The sequence below is a fragment of the Chiloscyllium plagiosum genome, unplaced genomic scaffold (assembly GCF_037043375.1).
Source record: "Chiloscyllium plagiosum isolate Xiang-an unplaced genomic scaffold, Cpla_swu_hap1 HiC_scaffold_3, whole genome shotgun sequence".
NCBI lineage: Eukaryota > Metazoa > Chordata > Chondrichthyes > Orectolobiformes > Hemiscylliidae > Chiloscyllium > Chiloscyllium plagiosum.
In genome coordinates, this window is record NW_028270141.1 from 136,197,538 (window position 1) to 136,219,564 (window position 22,027).

The following is a 22,027-nucleotide window of genomic DNA, read 5'->3' on the forward strand; positions in this document are numbered from 1 at the left end:
GTGAGCACAAAATAACTTTATACCTTAAATTGATATTAGAACCAGTTAATGAATGCAATCCACAATTCTACAAAATAAAATTAAACCACTGAAGTGCTGACAGTGTATATGTGAAGCAATATCCATTCAGCAAAATGAATCTATTTAAATCAGTTCTTCTTTCAGCAATATTGTGGGAGTACCGTATCATAACAAATAGACCAATGCTTAGAAAACAGAGCTTGGAGACATAGGAGACACATGTTTAGACGAAGAGAAAGCAGATTTGACACAGGCCCAAATATTCAGGTCTTTGGATAGTCAGAGTCTCCAGGTAAGAGACTTGATATACCATCCCCAGAAACACTTTGGGACCCCTTTGAATATCTCAATGAAATAACTGCATTTGATGGGCAATTACTGCAGTCAGAACCCTCTGAAATATCTAACTCAGAATGAGACCTAGAGACTTCAAGGTGTTCTGATTTATTTACCTGGGTAGTCACCCAAGAATCCGTATAGACAGTACAGCTAAACCAATATTGTGTCTCTCCCTACCAGATCCCCATTGACTTCCTACAATTCTTTACTTCACCTCACCATCTATCCATCCAGCACCATACGTAGGTGCCACTCTACCATCCGACACACCCCATTCATTTACCTAATCCACTTATACAATGATACATTCATACTAAACAAAAGTAGTTCTGGGTGATTTAAATGGTAGCTGGATCCATAAAAGCGGAGTGCGATTGCTGATTCTCTATGCTGCTCATTCGAGAATTCCAAACTGAGTTGGATGCGAAGTATCCTCCAGTGCAAGATTGCTGAGAAAGATTGGAGGGAAGTGAGCGAGTATCATCATCTGATCGGGGTTGATTAGGAAGATATGGTGCCTCAGTGGTTAGCACTGCTGCCTCACAGGACCAGGGATCTAACTTCTGGTGAGTCTGCATGGAGTTTGATCATTCTCCCCGTGGCTGCATGGGTTTCCTTTGGACGCTCTGGTTTCCTCCCACAGTTCAAAGCTGAGCAGGTTAGGTGATTGTCCAGGGATGTGTAAACTAGGTGGATTAGCCATACAAAATTGAGGGTTGTAGGGATAGGGTAGATGAGTGGGTCTTGGTGGGATGCTCTTTGGAGGACTGGTATGCTTTGATGGGCCAAATGGCCTGTTTCCACATTGTAAGGAGTCTATAATTTTATGACAATAAAGGTTTCTGATCCTGACTATAAGATCCGGGCCGCAGAATCTTACAGTAGTGACTGTTCAGGAAACCATTTGGATCTGACTCATGTAGAATTCAGCTAGCCCCACTCCCCAACTTTTTCTTTGTTGCTACTCAAATTTATTTTTTTTTAAATAATCATCCAATTGTCTTTTGAAAGTCACATTCAGCACTACACCCTAACAAGAAACAACACAAACTTCCGAACATCATGTTTCACAACGTTAGCAATCAGTGTCATCTGGTTCTCTCTCTCCATCAATGGGAAGATCAGAATTGGCAGAAAATTATTTCATCCCAGGATTACAGTGTTAATGAGAAAATAGGAGAGTTCTCAATGCTGACTATCCAGAGTCACCTCTATGAAAGGAATTCTGAGAGGGAAAGGGGAAATTTGTTACGTATTCCTCCCTCCCTCAAAAGAAAGATTTAAAAGTTCATTAGTCACTCATCTCATTATATTATTTGAGAAACCTTACAGGAGGAAAAAAGCCCAATTCCGAGTAAAGAATATGTAATATTTGCTGCAATTCTAAAGTAATCTTCAACAGAAAACATCAATTTACAGAGCACTGTTCACAACAATTAGACATTTAAGTGCTTTATGGTTAATCAAGTACTTCTTACAGTCAGTGCTCTAATGTAATAATCACACCAGCCACTTTGCACACAGCAAGATCCCAAGTAACGCGATAATAACAAAATACTTAAATGATGTTGACTGAAGGATACTTTCCACTGCACCAGAGATTACTTCCCCTGCTCTTCTTTGAAATACTGCAATGGGTTCTTTCACATCCAACTGAGGACATAGATGGACCTCATTTTAACCTCTCATCAAAAAAACAAAAGGACTTCTAACAATGTAGCAGCACCACATTGGAGTGTGAGTTTGATTTTTGCACTCAAGTTCTAGAATTAGACTTAACACAAGAATCTTCCCTAGAGTTTAGAAAAATGAGGGGAGATCAAATTGAGGTATTCAAGATGATAAAAGGTATGGATAAAATAGACATGGAGTGAATGCTTCCTATTGTGGGGCATTCTCGGATGAAAGGTCATAGTCTTAGGATAAGGGAAAGCGAATTTAAAACAGAATTAGCACTGCTACCTCACAGCGCCAGAGACCCGGGTTCAATTCCCACCTCAGGCAACTTTCTGTGTGGAGTTTGCACATTCTTCCCATGTCTACGTGGGTTTCCTCCGGGTGCTCCGGTCTCCTTCCACAGTCCAAAAATGTGCAGGTTAGGTGAATTGGCCATGCTAAATTGCCCGTAATGTTAGGTGAAGAATGGGTCTGGGTGGGTTGCGCTTCGGAGGGTCGGTGTGGACTTGTTGGGCCGAAGGGCCTGTTTCCACACTAAGTAATCTAATCTAAAAAAAAATTGAGGAGAAACTACTTCTTCTAAAGGGTTGTGAATCTGGAATTCCTTATCCCAAAGTGTGGTGGATGCTAGGAAAAACACCCAGGTACGTCCTGTCCACAAAAAGGAGGACAAATCCAAGCCAGCCAATTACCGCCACATCATTCTATGCTCAAGCATCAATTAAATGATGGGAGGTGTCATCAACATTAATTTCAAACAGCACCTGCTAATGGATGCCAGGCTCCACCAGGGCCACTCAGCTACTGATCTCATTTCAAACATGGATAAAAGCATTGAATTCCAGAGGCGAGGTGAGAATAACAGGCCACATTCAAATGACTTGATCATCAAGGTAGCCTAGCAAAGCTGAAATCAATGGATATCGGGGGTTGGGAGTCATTCCTGGGGCACTTAGGAAGATGGTCATAGTTGTCGGATGTCAGTGATGTCAACCCCTGGACATTTCTGCAGGAGTTCCTCATGCTAGTGTCCAACGCCAAGCCATCTTCATCAGGCTCATCAGTGACTTTCCTTCCTTTATTAGGTCAGATTTGGGGATGTTCAATGATTACACAATGTTCAACACCATTCACAACTCCTCAGACATTGAAGCAGTCCACATTCAAATGCAGCAAGATTCGAACAATATCCATACTTGAGTTACAAGTGGCATGTAACATTTGCACCACACAAATGGTATAGGTGATGGTCATCACCTAAGACATAATCTAACCACCACACAGTGATATAACGGTTAACACTGCCACCTCACAGTGCCAGGTACCTGGGTTAGAGTCCAGTCTTGGGTGGCTGCGTGGAATTTGAACATTCCCCCGTGTCTACATGGGTTTCCTCCGGGAGTTCCAGATTCATCCCACAGTCCAAAGATGTGCAGGTTAGTATTGTTAAATGCAGATTATGGGGATAAAAAGGGGGGCTGGGTTCAGGTGGGATGGTCTTCTGAAGGTCAGTGTGTACTGGATGGGTCAAAAGCCCTCTTTCCACACTGTAGGGATTTTGTTCTATTCTTGACATTCAATGGTGTTACCATTATTGAATTCCCCCATCTCAACATTCTGCTCGTTACCAGTGACCAGAACCTTAATACTCACCATATCAACACAGCTGCTAACAAGAGCATGTCAGAAGCTAGAAATGCTACAGTGAATCTCACCACCTGACTCCCCAAAGTCTAGCCACCATCTACAAGTCAGGCTTGCCATGGAATACTCCTCACTTGCCAAATGAGTGCAGCTCCAACAATACTCAAGAAGCTTGACACCATCCATGACAAAGCAGCTCACTTGTTTGGCACTACACAAAAGCATCCGTTCCCTCCATCAACGATGTTCAGTAGGAGCAGCTATGTACTATCTAAAGGATGCACTGCAGAAATTCACCATAGATCCTTAGGCAGCACCATTCAGACCCACAAACATTTCCATCTAGAAGAGCAAGAGCAGCAGATACCTGGGAACACCACCACATGCACATTCCCCTCCAAGCTACCATTTACCATCCTGACTTTCTTCATTGTTGCTGAGTCAAAATTCTGGAATTCCCTTCCTAAAGTCAGTTGGGAATCAACCTACAGCACATGGAATGCATTGGTTCAAGAAAGCAACTTACTACCACAGCACCATCTCAAGAACAAGAGCAAACAATGCCAGCCTGTGATGTTCACACCCCACAAGTGAATAAAAATGGTTACTGTCACCAAAATGCTGCCCCACTGACACAAATATATAAGAAACTGACAAAATAGCATGGTTTGGTGTACCAGGAAAGAATATAAATGCATCCTGCAGTGAAGGAGAACTTACATTATACCAAAGAATAATTGTGGGCAAATTTTCTCTTTGACCAGTTATCTTTGGCATGAGACAACCATCTGTGTATGCAGTGATCCCACAAAAATCATGAAATTTATCACCAATTAATCTGCTTAATGGCTTTATATAAAAAAGAATACTGATTGAATATTGCTAAGAAATCTCACACCGTAAAAACAGACAACACCACAGTTTTGCACCTCGATCAAAACACGCAGGAAAACAAGCTAGCAATATGATCAAATCCACAGGAATCTTGAATTCTCAACATTTTGGTTCAGAAGTGTAAGTCTAAAGAAGATTTCCTATTGAAATCAAAATTCCTCTCTACATTGGACATGGTACTGCTGGTTACGCAAATTTCTTTACCCAGTCTCATAAAAAAAGTTAAAAATCATACAACACCAGGTTATAGTCCAACAGGTTTATTTGGAAGTACTAGCTTTCGGAGCACTGCTCCTTCATCAGGTAGCTGTGGAGCAGCACTCTAAAAGCTAGTACTTCCAAATAAACCAGTTGGACTATAACTTAGTGTTGTGTGATTTTTAACTTTGTCCATCCTCGTCCAAAAGCTCCATATCAAATAAAATTAATGCAATCCATTGATAATTTCTAAAATAGCGGAGAAAATAAAGTCGTGAAAATGTCAGGAATATGAATGAATACATTTCACTTATATGAAGGAGTTCAGCTCAACAATTAAAATACCGACACCCTCCTTCGCCAATGCACATTGCCTGAACACTCTCTTTATAGTTGTATCAGAGCCACTCCCTTGGATTCAATACTACCTATGAAACCTGCGACTTCCATTACGTGGAAGGATAAAAGCGACAGGTGCATGCAACAGCATCACATCCAAATTCCCTAAAATTACACTATCCAGACTTGAATATATATCACAGTTTCAACATTGCTGAGTTAGAAAACATAGAAACTAGGAGTTAAAGGAAGTCATTCAGTCTGCTCTGCCATTCAATAAAATCATTGCTGATCATCCGACTTAGAACCCTATTCCCATATTCTCCCTTTATTCTCTGATCCCTCTAGCCCCAAGAATTATATCCATCTCCTTTTTAAAAATATTCAATGCTTTGGTCTCAGCACTTTCTGTAGCAGAGGCTTCTATAGGCTCAACAATATATGGGTGAAGAAATATCTCATCTCAGTCCTAACCTGCCTACGCTGGATCGTTAAACAGTGACCCCTGGTTCAGAACTCCCCAGACATCAGGAACATCCTTCATAGGAGCCTCACCACACAGAATCCAGCAGTTTAGATCATCAGCCTCACTCAACTTGATCAAGAACAACTAAAAATGGGCTGTATGTGCTGGCTTAGTTGGAGATGCCCACATCCTGATCCGCTTAAGCTCATCACTTCACCAGAAATATTGGTGCACTATGCACCAGTTTTACAAGTAACATTCAGGGGATAAATGGAGCATTCTGAATTAAAACTACAGGGATAATCGTACTGCTATTTCACTGAAATTGTTCAATCTGCAAACAGAGAATTAAATTGTGTAACTTTGTGTATCACAAAGTTACCAATTTGTGATAAATAATTTACCAACATCTTAAAAGCTGACAATAAAGGCTATAGCAGTTCAACATTACAATATTTCATATTTATACCAATCATAATTCTGGACACAAAATCAAAAGGGAAGTAGACTTGAGTTATTGCAGATTATTGCATTAAGCTGATTAAACCAGAATTCCCTTATTTATGTGGAAATATTCACTTGTGGCTCCAAATAATCACTAACATATCTTAGCAGTTCATCGAGATGTGACTGCTTCAATCAGCAGTCCAAATTAGGAGAGTCTAGTACTAGGTCCCCTCCCTTTGGCAATAAAGCTTGAACACAGACCAACAGGTTCTAGAACAGCTTCTTTTCTGCTGTTATTAGACTGATGAATGGACTGTCCAACTTCAAATAATGTTGATCTTGCTTCACACACATCCTGTGCAGTGTAATCTGTATGCCTCACTACGTACAAACATTTTTTTCACCCTTTGATCTGCCTGTCCTGCTCGCCAACAAAACTTGTCATTGCACTTCGGTACATGTGACAATAAACCAATCAATAGAGAAACTTGTCCACATTGACAAGTAAAGACTGATTCTGACAATTTGGATAGATGTGAACAATCTGAAGTCCAAGTGTCCTAAAGATATGTCAGTGTACTGTGGAATGTGCAGAGCTCGTCAAGACAAGACCTCCTGGAGACCCAGTGCATCTGGATCGCTCTCAAGCTGCCAAGACTCATCCTGCCACTGGTGCAAGAGAGTGAGGGTGACAACGCACAAATCTCTAATTATATTCCATTTCAGACGCAGGGATGCTCATCACCTTCCCATTGTCAATCGTGTCAGTTACAGGTTTTTGCAGCAAAGAGCAAGCAACATAGGTGTGGATATATTGGGAACTGTAGCCTCTAAGCTGCACACAGGTAGCTTCATGCCATATGTCATTTTTAGATGGAAGAAAGAAATGGAGCTCAGCAACACCACTGCATCTGAGCAACTCTTTTCTGGATGATGCAAGTAACCTCTCTAATATGAGGAAGAGATAAAAATATAGGGTGCCTCTAACACTGCCTGCTTCATTTTCCGAGCAAGCCAGCAACTGTCCCTTCAGCACCGTCAAGGTAGTCACAATAAATGAAGGTAAGACCAGTCACCACTGGTGCATAGCACATGGGCAGACTCATGGCCAATGCACATCTGACAGACATGAAAGAAGATTTTTTTTGGTACACCTGGCTGTACCAAAAGGCACTCCCGTTTCAATGAGACTCATCTAGCTGAGGATGATAATTCAAAGAAACCTGGATAGATATATTATTTTGAAGCAACCATGGAAAATTAGAAGAATGCAAAGCTGGGATAGACTTTGCTGTCACAGACAATCTAAGTTGAATTACCCTTCCAAGGATGTTAATAACCCTGTGGTGTGCTTAAGTCTACCATGCATGACATCAGGTAAATTACTTTCAACAGTATGTTTGCCCCGGACCATGACCATGACCAACTCTGATGAAGTCAAGGATAAATTACATTTTGGCTTCCATTCCCTGTCAACTGCTGCGCCAAAAAGCAGCAAACTAATCAGCTTTGCATTGCAAAAATTGGTGCTCATCACCAGGCATCATTGGAAATAAAGGGTTGTAATAGCAATGGTCTCCTCTTGCTGAAGGTGTGCACTAAACATGAGTTTTTAACCACCACCAGTTTTCTACTACCCTAGTCACAAGAGACATCCTGGATACACCACCTTCTATGCATTGGCATCTCATCAATTATGTCATTATAGACAGCGGGATAGGCAGGATGGACATATGCAGCAGTGACTGCTAAACTGATCACTACCATATCATTTCAAAGCTAATGAAATGGTCAGAGAATGAAGGCTTAGTGTGTCTCAATGCATCAAATCAATACAGTCATAACGGAACTGGTTGGAAAACATGAGACACATTTGTACAGCGAAAATGCTCTATCACGGAGGGCTCAGATGGCCCTTGATCCTACTTCTCAGAAATATGAAGGTCAGTTCAATAAAAACAATGACGCATTAGGAGAGAAAAACTGCTCCAATTTCAACCTCCCTTCCCAGCCTTGACTCTCGTTCAAGCCAGTCCACCACCATCTGCAGCTCCCAGTACATCCTGCCTATCCCCCGGTCCTGGAGAACAGTTACATTCGAAACATTGACTTCTCCATTTCCTTTTGCTGCTTGGCTTGCTCTGTTCTTCCATCCTCCTGCTGTCTACAGGATTGGCCTCAATGACAAGAAACTGTCATTACCAAACACAATACTTGCTGAAACATCCATAAGACTGCTTAGTGCAAGTTCAGTGAGATGAAAGAGATGTGATTGAATCAGAAAGCAAACACACACCCATCACATACAAATCACAAAAATTGAAAGAGATTCTATGATGCTTTGAAGTTCACAGTTTGATGTCATCATCTTCCCAGATGATATCTGCCTTATGCTTCTCTTACATATTCCACATTGACCAGCTACATTAGACCAATCACCTGTCTTGTCCTCTGCTTCTCTTGCCTACATTTTCCATTGTCTTTTCTTCCAACTTTATTGATAAAGTGCCCAAAATTCCGTAATTTCTTTTCGTTATGTACAAAGTTCCTTTTTTTCTCTCAGCCATTTCTAGTACATTCTTAATAGTCTTTTTGCCTGTGTAGGATATGCAGAATATTCTCCAATATGTTAACACTTCAAATGCCTTCAGCTTATTATTATTCTCAGGCATATGGCAGAGGACAAGATATAGCACCTCAGCATTATTTTGCTAAGGCTCAGGTTCAGTTTCAGTTTCTTCAATGTTACCATCAGCATCATTCTGGCAAAACTAGGCTTGGCTTTCTTTGATTTTCTTTGATCCCATCATGTGTGATAATCTGGACACAGTATGTGGTCCTTTTCACTTGCCTATTTACTTCAATTTTCACTTAAAAAGACTACACTTACCACCATCTTCACATTCAAGGCAAGTACTGGTCTTTATCCAAATTACCCTTGAACGGAGTGGCTTTTTAGGTTATTTCTGAAGACAAACAAGAGTTAACCATAGTGTTGTGGGCTTCAACTCGCATCTAATGCAGACGAGATATAGATGGCAAACTTTCTTCTCTAAAGGGTATTCGTAAATGAGTTGGGATTGGTGATAGCTTCATCATTGCCATTGAGACTGGCTTACATTCCAGATTATCTGAATTTTAATTCCACCAATTGCCTTGGTAAGACTTGAACCCTTGCCTCAAAGGATTAGTCTGGGGTCTCTTGATTACTGGTTCAGTGACATTACCATTGCAACACTATTTACCATTTAGTAACCACTAAAAAAATGCTCACACCCCCAGCAGTCTCGAGGTCTACAGAACTATCACAGAATTCTATCCTTTCCAATCAGCACAGCCAGAGCTCAAGTAGCTTGCTTCAATTTATTCCAATGAACTCTACTGTTTAAACTTCCCATGAATATTTTTACAGTGATTTTGGAATTAACACACCACTTACATGAACACCAGACAAGACCAGGGACAAAATTATTCCAATACCTCCACAATCAGCTGCCTACAAACACCCATGAATACTGAGAACTCACCAAATTACTAGCACTTGTGAAATCAGAACGAATCAACATACTGAAAACACAGCTAAATCATGACTCGTACAAAAATAAAACCAAATGTCCAACAGCATCTAAACTGATAGTTTTATCGAAAATATATTTTTTCTTCATTATTTAGTATTATACCACTTGTATTTATCAATCTCAGATCAAAGAACTATAGCATCCTTTTTTTTTTAAAAGAAATCCTAACTGTACCCAAGAGATCTCGCTTCAGTGGTTTTATTTTAAATGTTTTGAAAATAAAGCCTGAATAGCTGCATTCAATGCAAACTCTAGGCAATTTCATAAAGAATCTAGGGGTTCAACAACCCCTGAGCATTGCAAACCTAATCTGACACTACATTTGAAATGTCTATTTAGAGTCAATCCCAAAGGATACAAGGATGTTGTGCTGAGTCTATAGAATCCAACTGTCCACTGGGAATGTTAACAAAATACCCTATTGCTTTTGTTGCAAACTTCCATAATACAATTTCATAAACCCCCAAATAAAATTAATTAATTAAATGAAATGCGATCATCCCAAGAAAACAACAAAATCCCATTTTACTTGGACAAACTTATGATTATGCTTGTGAGCTAAGTTTGAGTTTCTAAAACTATTAACACAATTTTCACATCAGAGTCAGAGGACTACAGCACACAAAAACACCCGTCAGCCCATTTTGTCTGTGCCAATCATAAACAACATAATAATTCTAATCCCATTTGCCAAGACTTGGTCCCATAGCCTTGCATGCCCTGGCAGAAATATTAACCTATATCCTACAATTAGCAAATGGGATATGAATTTACATGAAGTAACCAAACAATCTGTCAATAATACGTTTCAAGGTCAGTTTGGGGGAGGGGGAGGTCAAAGGGATAATGAATAGCTGTTGCAATATCGTCATGTTATCAAAGCCAGGCTAGCTATCTTGAAGCGTGGAATGCTATGTTCCTAAAAATAGACCAAGCTTGGTTTGAAACCAAAAAAAGAGAACAGCTGATGAAAAAAAAACAAGTTGGAAGTTTCAGTGCAACACAACAAGGAATAAAACACAAGGAATGACATTAAATTAAAACAATCAGGCCTAAGTATCAATTGCTCAAACTATGCTCACGTTTATCAACAACTTGGCTTTAGAAATTACATCATGAGCATAGGCCTTTCTGTCCAACAGGTTTGTTCTGGTATTCATGATCCACCTAAGCCCTCAGTATTGAAGTGCTGAACTACTTAGAGGTTATGTCTCTTGGATGAGTCTAAGACCTCAATGTATCAGGTAGACCTTTAAAAAAATCCCAGGACACCAAAAGTGGAGGTGTAGTGGACAGCAAAGAGGGCTACCTCAGATTACAACAGAATCTTGGTCAGATGGGCCAATGGGCTGAGAAGTGACAGATGGAGTTTAATTCAGATAAATGGAAGGTGCTGCATTTTGGGAAAGCAAATCTTAGCAGGACTTATACACTTAATGTTAAGGTCCTAGGGAGTGTTACTGAACAAAGAGACCTTGGAGTGCAGGTTCATAGCTCCTTGAAAGTGGAGTCGCAGGTAGATAGTGAAGGCGGCATTTGGTATGCTTTCCTTTATTGGTCAGAGTATTGAGTACAGGAGTTCGGAGGTCATGTTGCAGCTCATTGGTTAGGCCACTGTTGGAACACTGCGTGCAATTCTGGTCTCCTTCCTATCGGAGAGATGTTGCGAAACTTGAAAAGGTTGACAAGAATGTTGCCAGGGTTGGAGGGTTTGAGCTATAGGGAGAGGCTGAACAGGCTGGGGCTGTTTTCCCTGGAGCGTCGGAGGCTGAGCGTGACCTTATAGAGGTTTACAAAATAATGAGGGGCATGGATTGGATAAATAGACAAAGTCTTTTCTCTGGAGTTGGGAGTCCAGAACTAGAGGGCATAGGTTTAGGGCGAGAGGAGCAAGTGAAAAAGGGTGGCACATGTATGGAATGAGCTGCCAGAGGAAGTGGTGGAGGCTAATACAATTGCAATATTTACAAGGCATCTGGATGTCTATATGAATAGGAAGGGTTTGAAGGGATATGGACAGGGTGCTGGCAGGTGGGACTAGATTGCATTGGGATATCTGGTTGGCGAGGACGGGTTGGACGGAAGGATCTGTTTCCGTGCTATGCATCTCTATGACTAAGTATTTTCAAGTCTGATGAAGGGCTTTTGTCCAAAACGTCAATTTTCCTGCTCCTCAGATGCTGCCTGACCTGCTGTGCTTTTCCAGCACCACTCTAATCTAGACTCTGATCTCCAGCATCTGCAGTCCTCACTTTTGCCAAGTATTTTCAAGTAGCCAGTTCTTGCTAAAACTACACAAGGCACCATTTTGACTACATAGATATATCTGGAATACTGTGAACAATTTTGCTCACCTTATCTAAGGAAAGATATGCCAGCATTAGAAGCAGGGTGGTTCAGAAAATGTTTATTAGGTTGATCCCAGATATGGAGAAAGTGAGGACTGCAGATGCTGGAGATCAGAGCTGAAAAATGTGTTGCTGGAAAAGCACAGCAGGTCAGGCAGCATTCAAGGAGCTTATGCCCAAAACGTCAATTCTCCTGCTCCTTGGATGCTGCCTGACCTGCTGCGCTTTTCCAGCAACACATTTTTCAGCTCTGATCCCAGATACGGAAGGGCTGTCTTCTGGGGAGAGCTTAACGAGGTTTGGCCTAGTAATCACTGGAGCTTAAAAGAATGACAGGTGACATTATTGAAACCTATAAGATTCTCTGGGGTCTTGACAGGGTAGGTGAAAAAGGTTGTTTCCCTAGACTGAGAATCTCAGAACAAAGGATATAATCTCAGAGTGGGGGGTTGCCAATTTAAGGCAGAACTTGCAGTGTTTTTCAGGAATGTTTTAACGCAGAAGGCCGAGGAGGTTACATCGTAAATATAGTCAAGGTTAAGACAGACTTACATTTAATTGAATCAAGGATCATGCGGAAAAGGCTGAAATGCAGTTGAGGATTATCAGTTCGCTGTGATCTCAGAACTCAATGCACTGAACAACCTACTTCTGCAACTACCTTTCCTATGGAGAAAGGGTTGAAGGCTTATATGTAAAGAACTTGAAAAACAAAACATTTTCATTTATATAGTATTCCTATTCCAAAATAACGCTGACAAGTCAGTGCAGTATGCCAAAGGATGGCTGATGAGGTTGAATGCAGAGAAGTAGGAGATGATACACTTTGGTAGGAAGAACATTGAAAGACAATATAAAATAAGGGTGCTAAAAGATACAGGAGCAGAGGATCCTGAGTGAACGTGTGCACACATCATTATAAGTGGCAGAAGAGATGGAGAGCAGTTAATAAAGCTGGGCTTTATTAACAGAGAGTACAAAAGTAAGAAGCTAATATTGAACTTGTATGAAACTCTTGTTAAATCTCAGCTAGAGCAGTGTACAGTTGTTGGCAGCACATTATTGGAAAGATGTGAATGCATTGAAGAGTGCAGAAGCAAGTTACAAGAATGGTCCCAGGAGTCAGAAATTTCAGTTATGAAGATAGAGCAGATAGGGAGAAGATATGGAGCGGAGAAATGCATTCCAAATGAGCGGAATGTGGAATGCACTGTCTAGGACCGCAGAAGCAGAGACCTCAGAATCTTTCAAAAGTACATGGATAAGCACTCACAATGTCATAAACTTTAAGATTACAAGCTATGTGCTGCAAAGTGGGATTGGTGTAGAAAGGTTGGTGCACTCGATGGACCAAAGGGCTTTTTCTGTGTTGCATTGATGCTGCTTCATCAATGACCCTTCCCGCACCATAAGGTCAGAAGTGGAGATGCACCAGTGATTGCACAATGTTCAGCATCACTTGCAACTCCTCAGATACTGAAGCAGTTCACATTCAAATGCAACAAGAATCTGGACAAGGCTTGGGCTAACAAGTGACAAGTAACATTTGTGCCACACAAATACCAGGCTATGACCACCACTAATAAGTGATTATTAGTGGTGAAGGGCTTTTGCTCGAAACATCGATTTTTCTGCACCTCGGATGCTGCCTGACCTGCTGTGCTTTTCCAGCACCACTCTAATCTAGACTCTGATCTCCAGCATCTGCAGTCCTAACTTTTGACTAATAAGTGACAATCTAACCACCTTTCCTTGACATTTAATCATGTTACCATCACTGAATCTGACACTATCAACTTCCTGGGGGTTACCATTGACCAGAAACATAGTAGCTACAAGACCAGGTCAGAGGCTAGTAGCAAGCAACTCACCTCCCGACTCCCCAAAGCTTCATCATCTACAAGGCACAAGTCAGAAATGTGATGGAATACTTCCCACTTGCCTGGATGGGTGTAGCACCAACAACACAAAAAGCTTAACACCATCCAGGGCAAAGTAGTTCACTTGATTGGCAGAACTTCCACAAACATCCACTCAATCCACCACCGACGCTCAATAGCAGCTGGACTCTCTACAAGATGCACTGCAGAAATTCACCAAAGACCTTCAGACAGCATCTTCAAAACCCAGGACCACTTCCATCTAGAAGGGCAAGGGCAGCAGATACATGGGAATACTACCACCTGCAAGTTCCCCTCCAAGCCACTCACCATTCTGACTTGCAAATAAATCATTATTCCTTCAGTATCAGTGAGGTTCCTTCCATTCTGACATTGTGGGTCAACCAACAGCAGGTGGTCTCCAGCTGTTCAAGGCGGCAGCTCACCACCACCTTCTCAAAGGCAATAAATGCTGGCCAGCCAGTGATACCCACATCCCACAAATGAATGAAAAAAAAACATGGCTTTGACTTCAAAAGCTTTTTGCTGCTTTTAAAAGAAATAAGAATGAGGGAACATAGATTTAAAGTCATGAACAGAAAAGCAAGGATGATATGGGTAAAGTAATAGTTAAGGTATGAAATACAATGCCTGGAAATATGGTGTTAGTAGGATCAACTGAGGCATTCAAGACAGTTTAAGAGATTATTTGGAGAGACATACTGGGGAAAAGACTGACATGAGTAATGATGCTTATTTGAAGAGCCAGTGGAAACAACAGGCCAACTGGCCTTCTTCTATACATAACAAACCCATCGTTCAGAGAATGGTTTCTCAAGTGTCTCACAGCCAGACACAACTAAAAGGAAATAACTTCAAAAATTAAAGATTTTCAGAGTATACTCACATATTAGTTAAGAATCTAAAGTATACCAACTGAACTTTAGACAGGTTATTAATTAACTGACCAAATTTTTTTTTAAACAAATTTACTTCAAAGTTCAAGGAATGTGTTTAATTTCCTTCCAAGCAGTGAAGAAATTAGTATCTCAAACACTAGCAAAAGCATTCCTACAATAACGTACATTACTAGCAAGAAATGTTTGGTGTACTGCACTCCAGAAATAAATTGTTATTGCATAAATACACTGAAAAGTGAATAGTAACCAACAGTCGTGAGTGGGTTAGTGTATATGACACTTGCTAGCACTTACACCAAGAATGCAAGTTACTATTAGATTGTGGAAGCTGCAACATCAGTTGTAACTCAGTTTGAACAGTTGAACACCAGTATAATTCAGATATAAAAACAAACTATTGTTTTGCAACTGCTGAATTTAGAAATCAGTAAAATATCTTAGCTGTTATATATTCATGTACAATTCTTTTCAAAATGTTTATTCAGACAAAATCTTCAAATCTACTGATCCCTATGCTATGAAAATTTAATATTTAACAAGTGAATGGCTTAAAAGCAGAATGACAGTTTGGGTAAAGTAGCATTTTGTGTTTAGAATGCTTTCTGATAACTTATTGCTCCAATTGTTAAGCTTCATCTACCCCAAATCACTCATGAAGCACAGCTTCAGCTTGGGGATCCAAATCTTTTGGGTACTTTCCTCTTAATTTTCAAGTGACTTCTCTCCAAACAAACCTTTAGGTGATTTTGGCAAGTCAGTCATTGTTGGAGCCAGAGATGGTGTTGATCTCAATAAATCTTGTCCTGAACGTCAAAAGATGCCAGCTACCTGTACAACTATCTGGCAACAGCAATCAGGAACAGACAACTGCTTCTCTCTTCTTTAGGTTAGAAACTGACTTCAAATATTACCCACCAACAAAAGAACCATTCAATTGAGCTCAAGTAGACCAGGTGCAAAAGGCAGGCTCGCCCCTCTCTCTGATATAAGTTTCATGTTGATTCATTTGATAAATTATTGCCCATTGGGAAACAGGTTTCATTTCCTTTAATTTGAGATTTATGACAATAGACAATAGGTACAGGAGCAGGTCATTCTGCCCTTCGAAGCTGCACCATCATTGAATATTTGTAGTTTGTGTCAAAATTTTCAATTGATAAATGTAGGAATAAGGAAGAATGCATTATGTACATTTTGCTAAAATCATGCAGATAAAATTGTTTATGACCTTACTGGTTTGTTGAAAAATTAGAAGTACTGTACACACCTGTAATCATCCAAGGGACTGTAGCCAAATGCTCCTGGGAACTTGCAGTCTAAAAGCTACTCCCCTGACAGCATATTATAGAAAGGCAGGTGGAACAAGCTCATTAACGTTTCTGTTACTATACTCAACCAAGTAATCGTAACACAGGCTACAGAGACTTAGGTCAGATAATAATTGAAGAAAAGCTTTTGATAAGTTCCCAACCTCTGACATGAGAAATCCCTGGACAGGTACAGCATGGAACAAATGCAAAATAAACGCATGAATTGCCACTATAGTATCTTAATCTCACGATTAAATACTGAATACAATACTGAAGAAAGATGAATTTTCATTTGACAGGCTATTCATCTCTTTAGTCTGAGTTCCATTTATTAAATGTTAAATTGCAGGATCTTGGGATGATTATTTCACCGTCAGTTCTGAAAACTAAGTTAAAACCTAAATTTTTAAAGAAAACTTACTGTCATTTTGATCAGCATTACGCTTAAAATTTTTTTAAAAATCAGAAATTGTGAAAGTGAACCAAAGCAATTAGGGCAGGACCATGAAAATAAATAAAATGATTCAGAAGGAAAGGGAAGCTACTAAATAAAAATATTAAATGGAAATTTCAGCAGCAGCAGGCACTGAGCATTATTAGCATGCATGAACAAGTCACAAGCAGAATGCTATGCTCCGGTGGGCAGTATTAATGTACAGTGTGTATTAACACTACAAAGTAAAACTTTAGAAACTTGCCTTTAACAAAGTTAATGTCCACCCACACAAATAAATTTTGGGGACACATGTATGCCAATGCACAAGTATTGAGCTAAATACTACTTATATTTTAAGTCAGATCATGAATTATATAAAAATCTTTTAAAACAGTGAGGTACAGTCCTACCCTAAAGCTAAGGGCAAAGTCTGTAAATGGATAAATGGTCAGGATCAAGTTTTTTACAGCATTCTCAAGACTGCATTTTGAGGCCCATAACTGTCATCATGTACTTTTATTTTACAAAATAAGTCAATTAATGCAGTAAATAATAATGTACCATTTGTACTAGCTTGCAGGTTTTACTGAACATTACAAATGCGAGAAAGTCTAATTTTGATCATTCTTCCCATTTATTCATCACTAATTTCAATACACAAATGGGTATAGCATTCTTTCAACCAAATCCAAGTGAAGCAGTCTACTCTACTAAATTAATAAGGCTAGGTAATGTTAAGTACAGGTTTTTGTAGATTTAAAAGGAAGATATTCATGCAAAGCAACCTTTGTTAGAAATTTACAAAGTTATACTGTATTAGTATTTTGTCAAAAGGACAATAGTCTGTTTTTGTTCTCCAGCCAAACTAGAGCTATAAAAGTTCACCTCATTGTAACTCTTCCTCTTTGTCTCAGTAACTAGTCTGCGCTAGTTACTAACCCACTAAAGGACAATTAAGATCTGTGGAATTATTATCTGTGGGCTGCTGAAGCCGGATCATTAACTGCATTCAAGGCTGAGATAAACAGATGTTTAAATCAGTAAAGGAATTGAGGGTTATGGGGAAAAGTCAGTAGAGTTGAGAATCAGATCAGCCATGAGCTCAGTGGATGGTGAAGTAGACTCAATGGGCTGAATGGCCTACTTCTACACCTTATCAAAGAAAACCACATCCTATCACTCAATAGTATAATGTTGTCAGACTCCATCACCATTTCACTCCGAAGACAAGTATAATTTAAGACATTTCTGCCAGTGAAGACCTAGTGGTAAACCCATGACTCTGTAACGTTAAGTACAAGGGCAAAGAATTATTTAGCAAACCTAATGGTAGATCCATAATCAAGTCGCAACAGTTCCAAAACATTTCCAAAACAAATACCTATCTTAGACTGAGCAGGAATTTCCAGCTTTCAGCTTACCTATGGTTGATTCTTTGGGAATGACCAGTGAAAAGATATTACAGCAGATGACTCTTGTTAAAAAGCTAACATCTGCACAAATTCAAAAGAACAAATGATGTTCTTCTGCACTTTATTTCTCTAACTGCAATTCATTAAGTAATGGCTTCTTACCACATATCCACCAAATATTTAGCAACAAATATATGAGGAAATATGGTGAAAGGGAATATGATTTCCCAAATTATGTGCTGCCTTTTAACAGTGAGTCAGAAATGACACTGACATATCAAATTTAATAGGATGTCTCTTCTTCAAAAGTGAAACATTTGTAAAAGGAATTATGAACGTTCGTTACATTTAGTAGTGATGTCAATAACAAAAGAGCTAAAAGATGCGTTCTTTCATCCCCTTGACTTGAAATCAGAGCAAAATATTTAATTCCCAACTGGCTTGAGAAATAAAGGGCTTGCAATATCATATCAGTGGGTATTAAGATTCAAAGATAGGACATTAGTCACATGCAAGCCAGACATGGAATGGTAGTTTCATTTCTCTTCAGACAACGAACCAATATTGTTTTTAATAATTATCTGGCAGTTTTCATGGTCATCGTTCAATGCTCGAAATTGAGATCGAGCAAATATATCTGCTTTGAACTCAAAGTCTACCTGATAGTTAAACTCTCACCACATAAACACCCCAAGAAACTGATCGGCCATTTAGCAGCACCATGCATCTCCATCATTCAACAAGGTCACAGCTGAAACTCCACTTTCTTGCACGTTTGCCATAACCTGACTCCACTGCTAATGAAACATCTGTTGAACTCGGTCTACAATATATTCAAAGTGTCAAAAAACCAAGGCTCACTGACAATTCCAAAAACATAGCCCTCTTAGAAAATCAATTCTCCTAATTGCCAAAATGTGAGACCCTATATTTTGGAAGTACATCCTCAAGCTCTAGATTCCCTCAGAAAGGGAAGTATCCCCTGAATACCTACACTGCTTCAATAAGATCAATCCTCATTCTTCTAGTCTACAATTCATCCCAGGAGTCAAGCTAGTAAATCTCCACTGAATTGCTCCAATGCAAGTCTGTGCTTCGTCAATTAATGACAGCAAACTGCTGACAATGCAAGCTCTCAAATACCCCCACAGTTGTAGTAGGCAGTGTAGAGTTCTTTATACAGCATCACCCTTGAATTAAAGGGCAATATTCCATTTGCCCATGTGCTCAAAGGAGAGTCATTGTAATTGAAATATTAACATAAAAAACATAGAATATAGAACAATACAACACAGAACAGGCCCTTCGGCCCACGATGTTGTGCCGAACATTTGTCCTAGCTTAAGCACCTATCCATGTACCTATCCAATTGCCGCTTAAAAGGTCACCAATGATTCTGACTCTGCCACTCCCACAGGCAGACATTCCATGCCCCCACCACTCTCTGGGTAAAGAACCTACCCCTGACATCCCCCCTCTACCTTCCACCCTTCACCTTAAATTTATGTCCCCTTGTAACACTCTGTTGTACCCGGGGAGAAAGTCTCTGACTGTCTACTCTATCTATTCCTCTGATCATCTTATAAACCTCTATCAAGTCACCCCTCATCCTTCGCCGTTCCAACGAGAAAAGGCCTAGCACTCTCAACCTATCCTCGTACGACCTATTCTCCATTCCAGGCAACATCCTGGTAAATCTCCTCTGCGCCCTCTCCAAAGCTTCCACATCTTTCCTAAAGTGAGGCGACCAGAACTGCACACAGTACACGAATGTGGCCTTACCAAGGTCCTGTACAGCTGCAACATTACCTCACAACTCTTGAATTCAATCCCTCTGCTAATGAACGCTAAATTAATTGAGAGAAATTAATTGATTTCTCTCCAAAGATGCTGCTGGGCCTGCAGAATTTTTCCAGCAATTTCTGTTTTTGATTCTATTTTTGCCTTCCTTACTTGCTGGACATGTATTTTAACTTTTTGTGATACATATACAAGGACACCCAAATCCCTCTATACTATAGTATTCTTTCTTCACTTAAATAGTACATTTTATTCTTTGCCAGTCACAAAATTGAATTACTACACATAACTTTTGGAGTTCTGAATTATCACTGGATAATCAGATTCAAAGTACATTCATGATCAAAACAGAATCGTATTCAGAGCACCAACCCTTGCTCTCATCATTCAGGAACTTTCCAAATTAGTATCCCAGAATGTTGGGGAGACTCGATAACATGCTGTAGGACTCTATGACTTATTATAATGAGGAACAAATGAATGGCTATTCTTTTAGATTGCAGATGGTGAAACTCAAATGTAGATTTTGTGCCAGCTGCAAAAAAAACCTATCAACTACCCTTACATAAAACAATGATCAAATGCTACAATAAACTACTGATTGCTTTGAAATTATACTAGTCTAACACTAATCCTTTGGAAAAAAGAGTCAATATTCCAAATCTATGCCTAATGTTAAAATTACTCACTGAACCTCATTATCTTCACATCTGGGGGATGCAAAAAAAAATTACTTCTGTGGCTATACTGCCAAGGTCCCAGTCTGTTGTCTGCACTAGAGTATTAATCAAGTACAGAAGTGTACTCAATTGTGTTAGTACCAAACAAGCGCAGACTAGGTTTAAATGCATAAGATCTGCAAATATATTTAAACAAGTAATACGCATTATTTAAAAGTTTGAAATAAATGTATAAAGTTATTTCGGTACCGAATTAGTAGTTGTCTTTTGAACTAAGTTTCCCTTCACTTTTGAAACAACGAACTTGCTCTTGGGCTTTTTTTAGCGCTGCTATAAATATTACTGTGACAAGTTCATGTAACAGTTTTGAGTGCAAACATTGTATTATCATTTTTTTTTAAAAATCGAGGTGAAAGGATAATGTTCGAATCATTTAGCTTTACCGACTTTTTTTAAAAACCCACATGATGGTGCTTGTTTTTTTGGCAATTAGTTTTTTGGAAAGGGACTTCTTTGTTCTGTGCTCATGGGTATTTCTGTGGTGGCAACAAACTGAACGTTAACATGTCGGTCACGCCATTGATTTACATAAAGATTCATTGCCAAAATGGAGGCTAAAATCCGATGAGACATGAAACCGGATCCAACCCGACTTCGAGAAGAGGTTTCACGGGCCCGAAAATTAAGACTAAAACATTCAACCTCGTTACTACTTATAAATCAAATGGTTTCCTAAAATAAATAAAGGAATGGTTTCTTCCCTGTTTTGATAAAACTTACCACGCTGAGCAGTGTTCTTTTTTTTAAAAAAAAGTGGAATGATTTTTTTTTCCTTTTTTTTAAAAAGCCAAGCATGCACACGTTTTAACTGTTGATTTTTTTTTTAAAAAAGGGCGAGTGAAAGCCCTCCCAAGCAAAACATTTAATCTACAGAGAATAGAAAGAGAGAAATACAAATTGTATAGTATTCACCTCCCATGAACTGATTTTTTTTCGAAAGAAAAATGTTAAAAATTAAAACAGGTAGAGATAGAAAAGAGAGAGAGAGCGAAAGAATGGCAATGTTAAACTTATTTTTAAAAAAATAATTTTAGAATGGTTGATATATAAGAATGTTACTCGACCTTTCGTTCCCTGCAAGCTCAGACTCTGTCATGTTTAGAACATCATTTTTGTCAACTGGGGTTGGGGGGTTGGAGAAAAGGCTTTCAAAAGCCATTTTTCCCCACACAACAGTACAAGACTGATAGAGAATGTCTCACTGAGACGTTGCTGGTGTGACTGTTGATAAAAATAAATAAATAAAAATCTCACGGTAAATTTGATGAGAACAGATTTTTCTCTTTTTTTTAAGAAAAAAACACAAGAGCGTTCAATCTTACGCGAATTCTTATTTGGTTAAACTGTTTGCGTATTGGTTCTAAAGAGTTTGATACCCCTCTTTTTCCGCCGGTTTTGTTCTTGGTGATTTTGGTTGGCGAGAGCAAAAAAAAAGGAAAATTTTCACACGCTGTGGTTATTCCTCACAAACATGGCGCTCGACGCTTTCTAGTGCAGCGATGGTGACAGGGTTCTCTACCGATTTTACACAGAGGAAACGAATGAGCCCTCGCCCGCGCCTCAACCTAACCTGATACC

General features: G+C 39.5%; 1 protein-coding gene across 3 annotated transcripts in view; it reads right to left on the reverse strand.

The window, feature by feature from the left end:
* zc3h6 (zinc finger CCCH-type containing 6) overlaps window positions 1-21,965 on the reverse strand; it is a 56,827-nt gene extending 34,862 nt beyond the window's left edge. The window contains exons 1-2 of one of the 3 annotated variants that reach the window (XM_043687193.2): window positions 21,826-21,965; window positions 21,514-21,670 (exon numbers count right to left, since the gene is read on the reverse strand). In XM_043687193.2, coding sequence (XP_043543128.2) covers window positions 21,514-21,608 — 95 coding nt within the window. In that variant the 5' untranslated portion in view covers window positions 21,609-21,670; window positions 21,826-21,965. Of the gene's footprint in view, window positions 1-21,513 lie in introns of all 3 variants that reach the window. The other 2 variants (XM_043687192.2, XM_043687194.2) reach the window with 2 other exon arrangements.
* Between the last annotated feature and the right edge of the window lie 62 nt (window positions 21,966-22,027).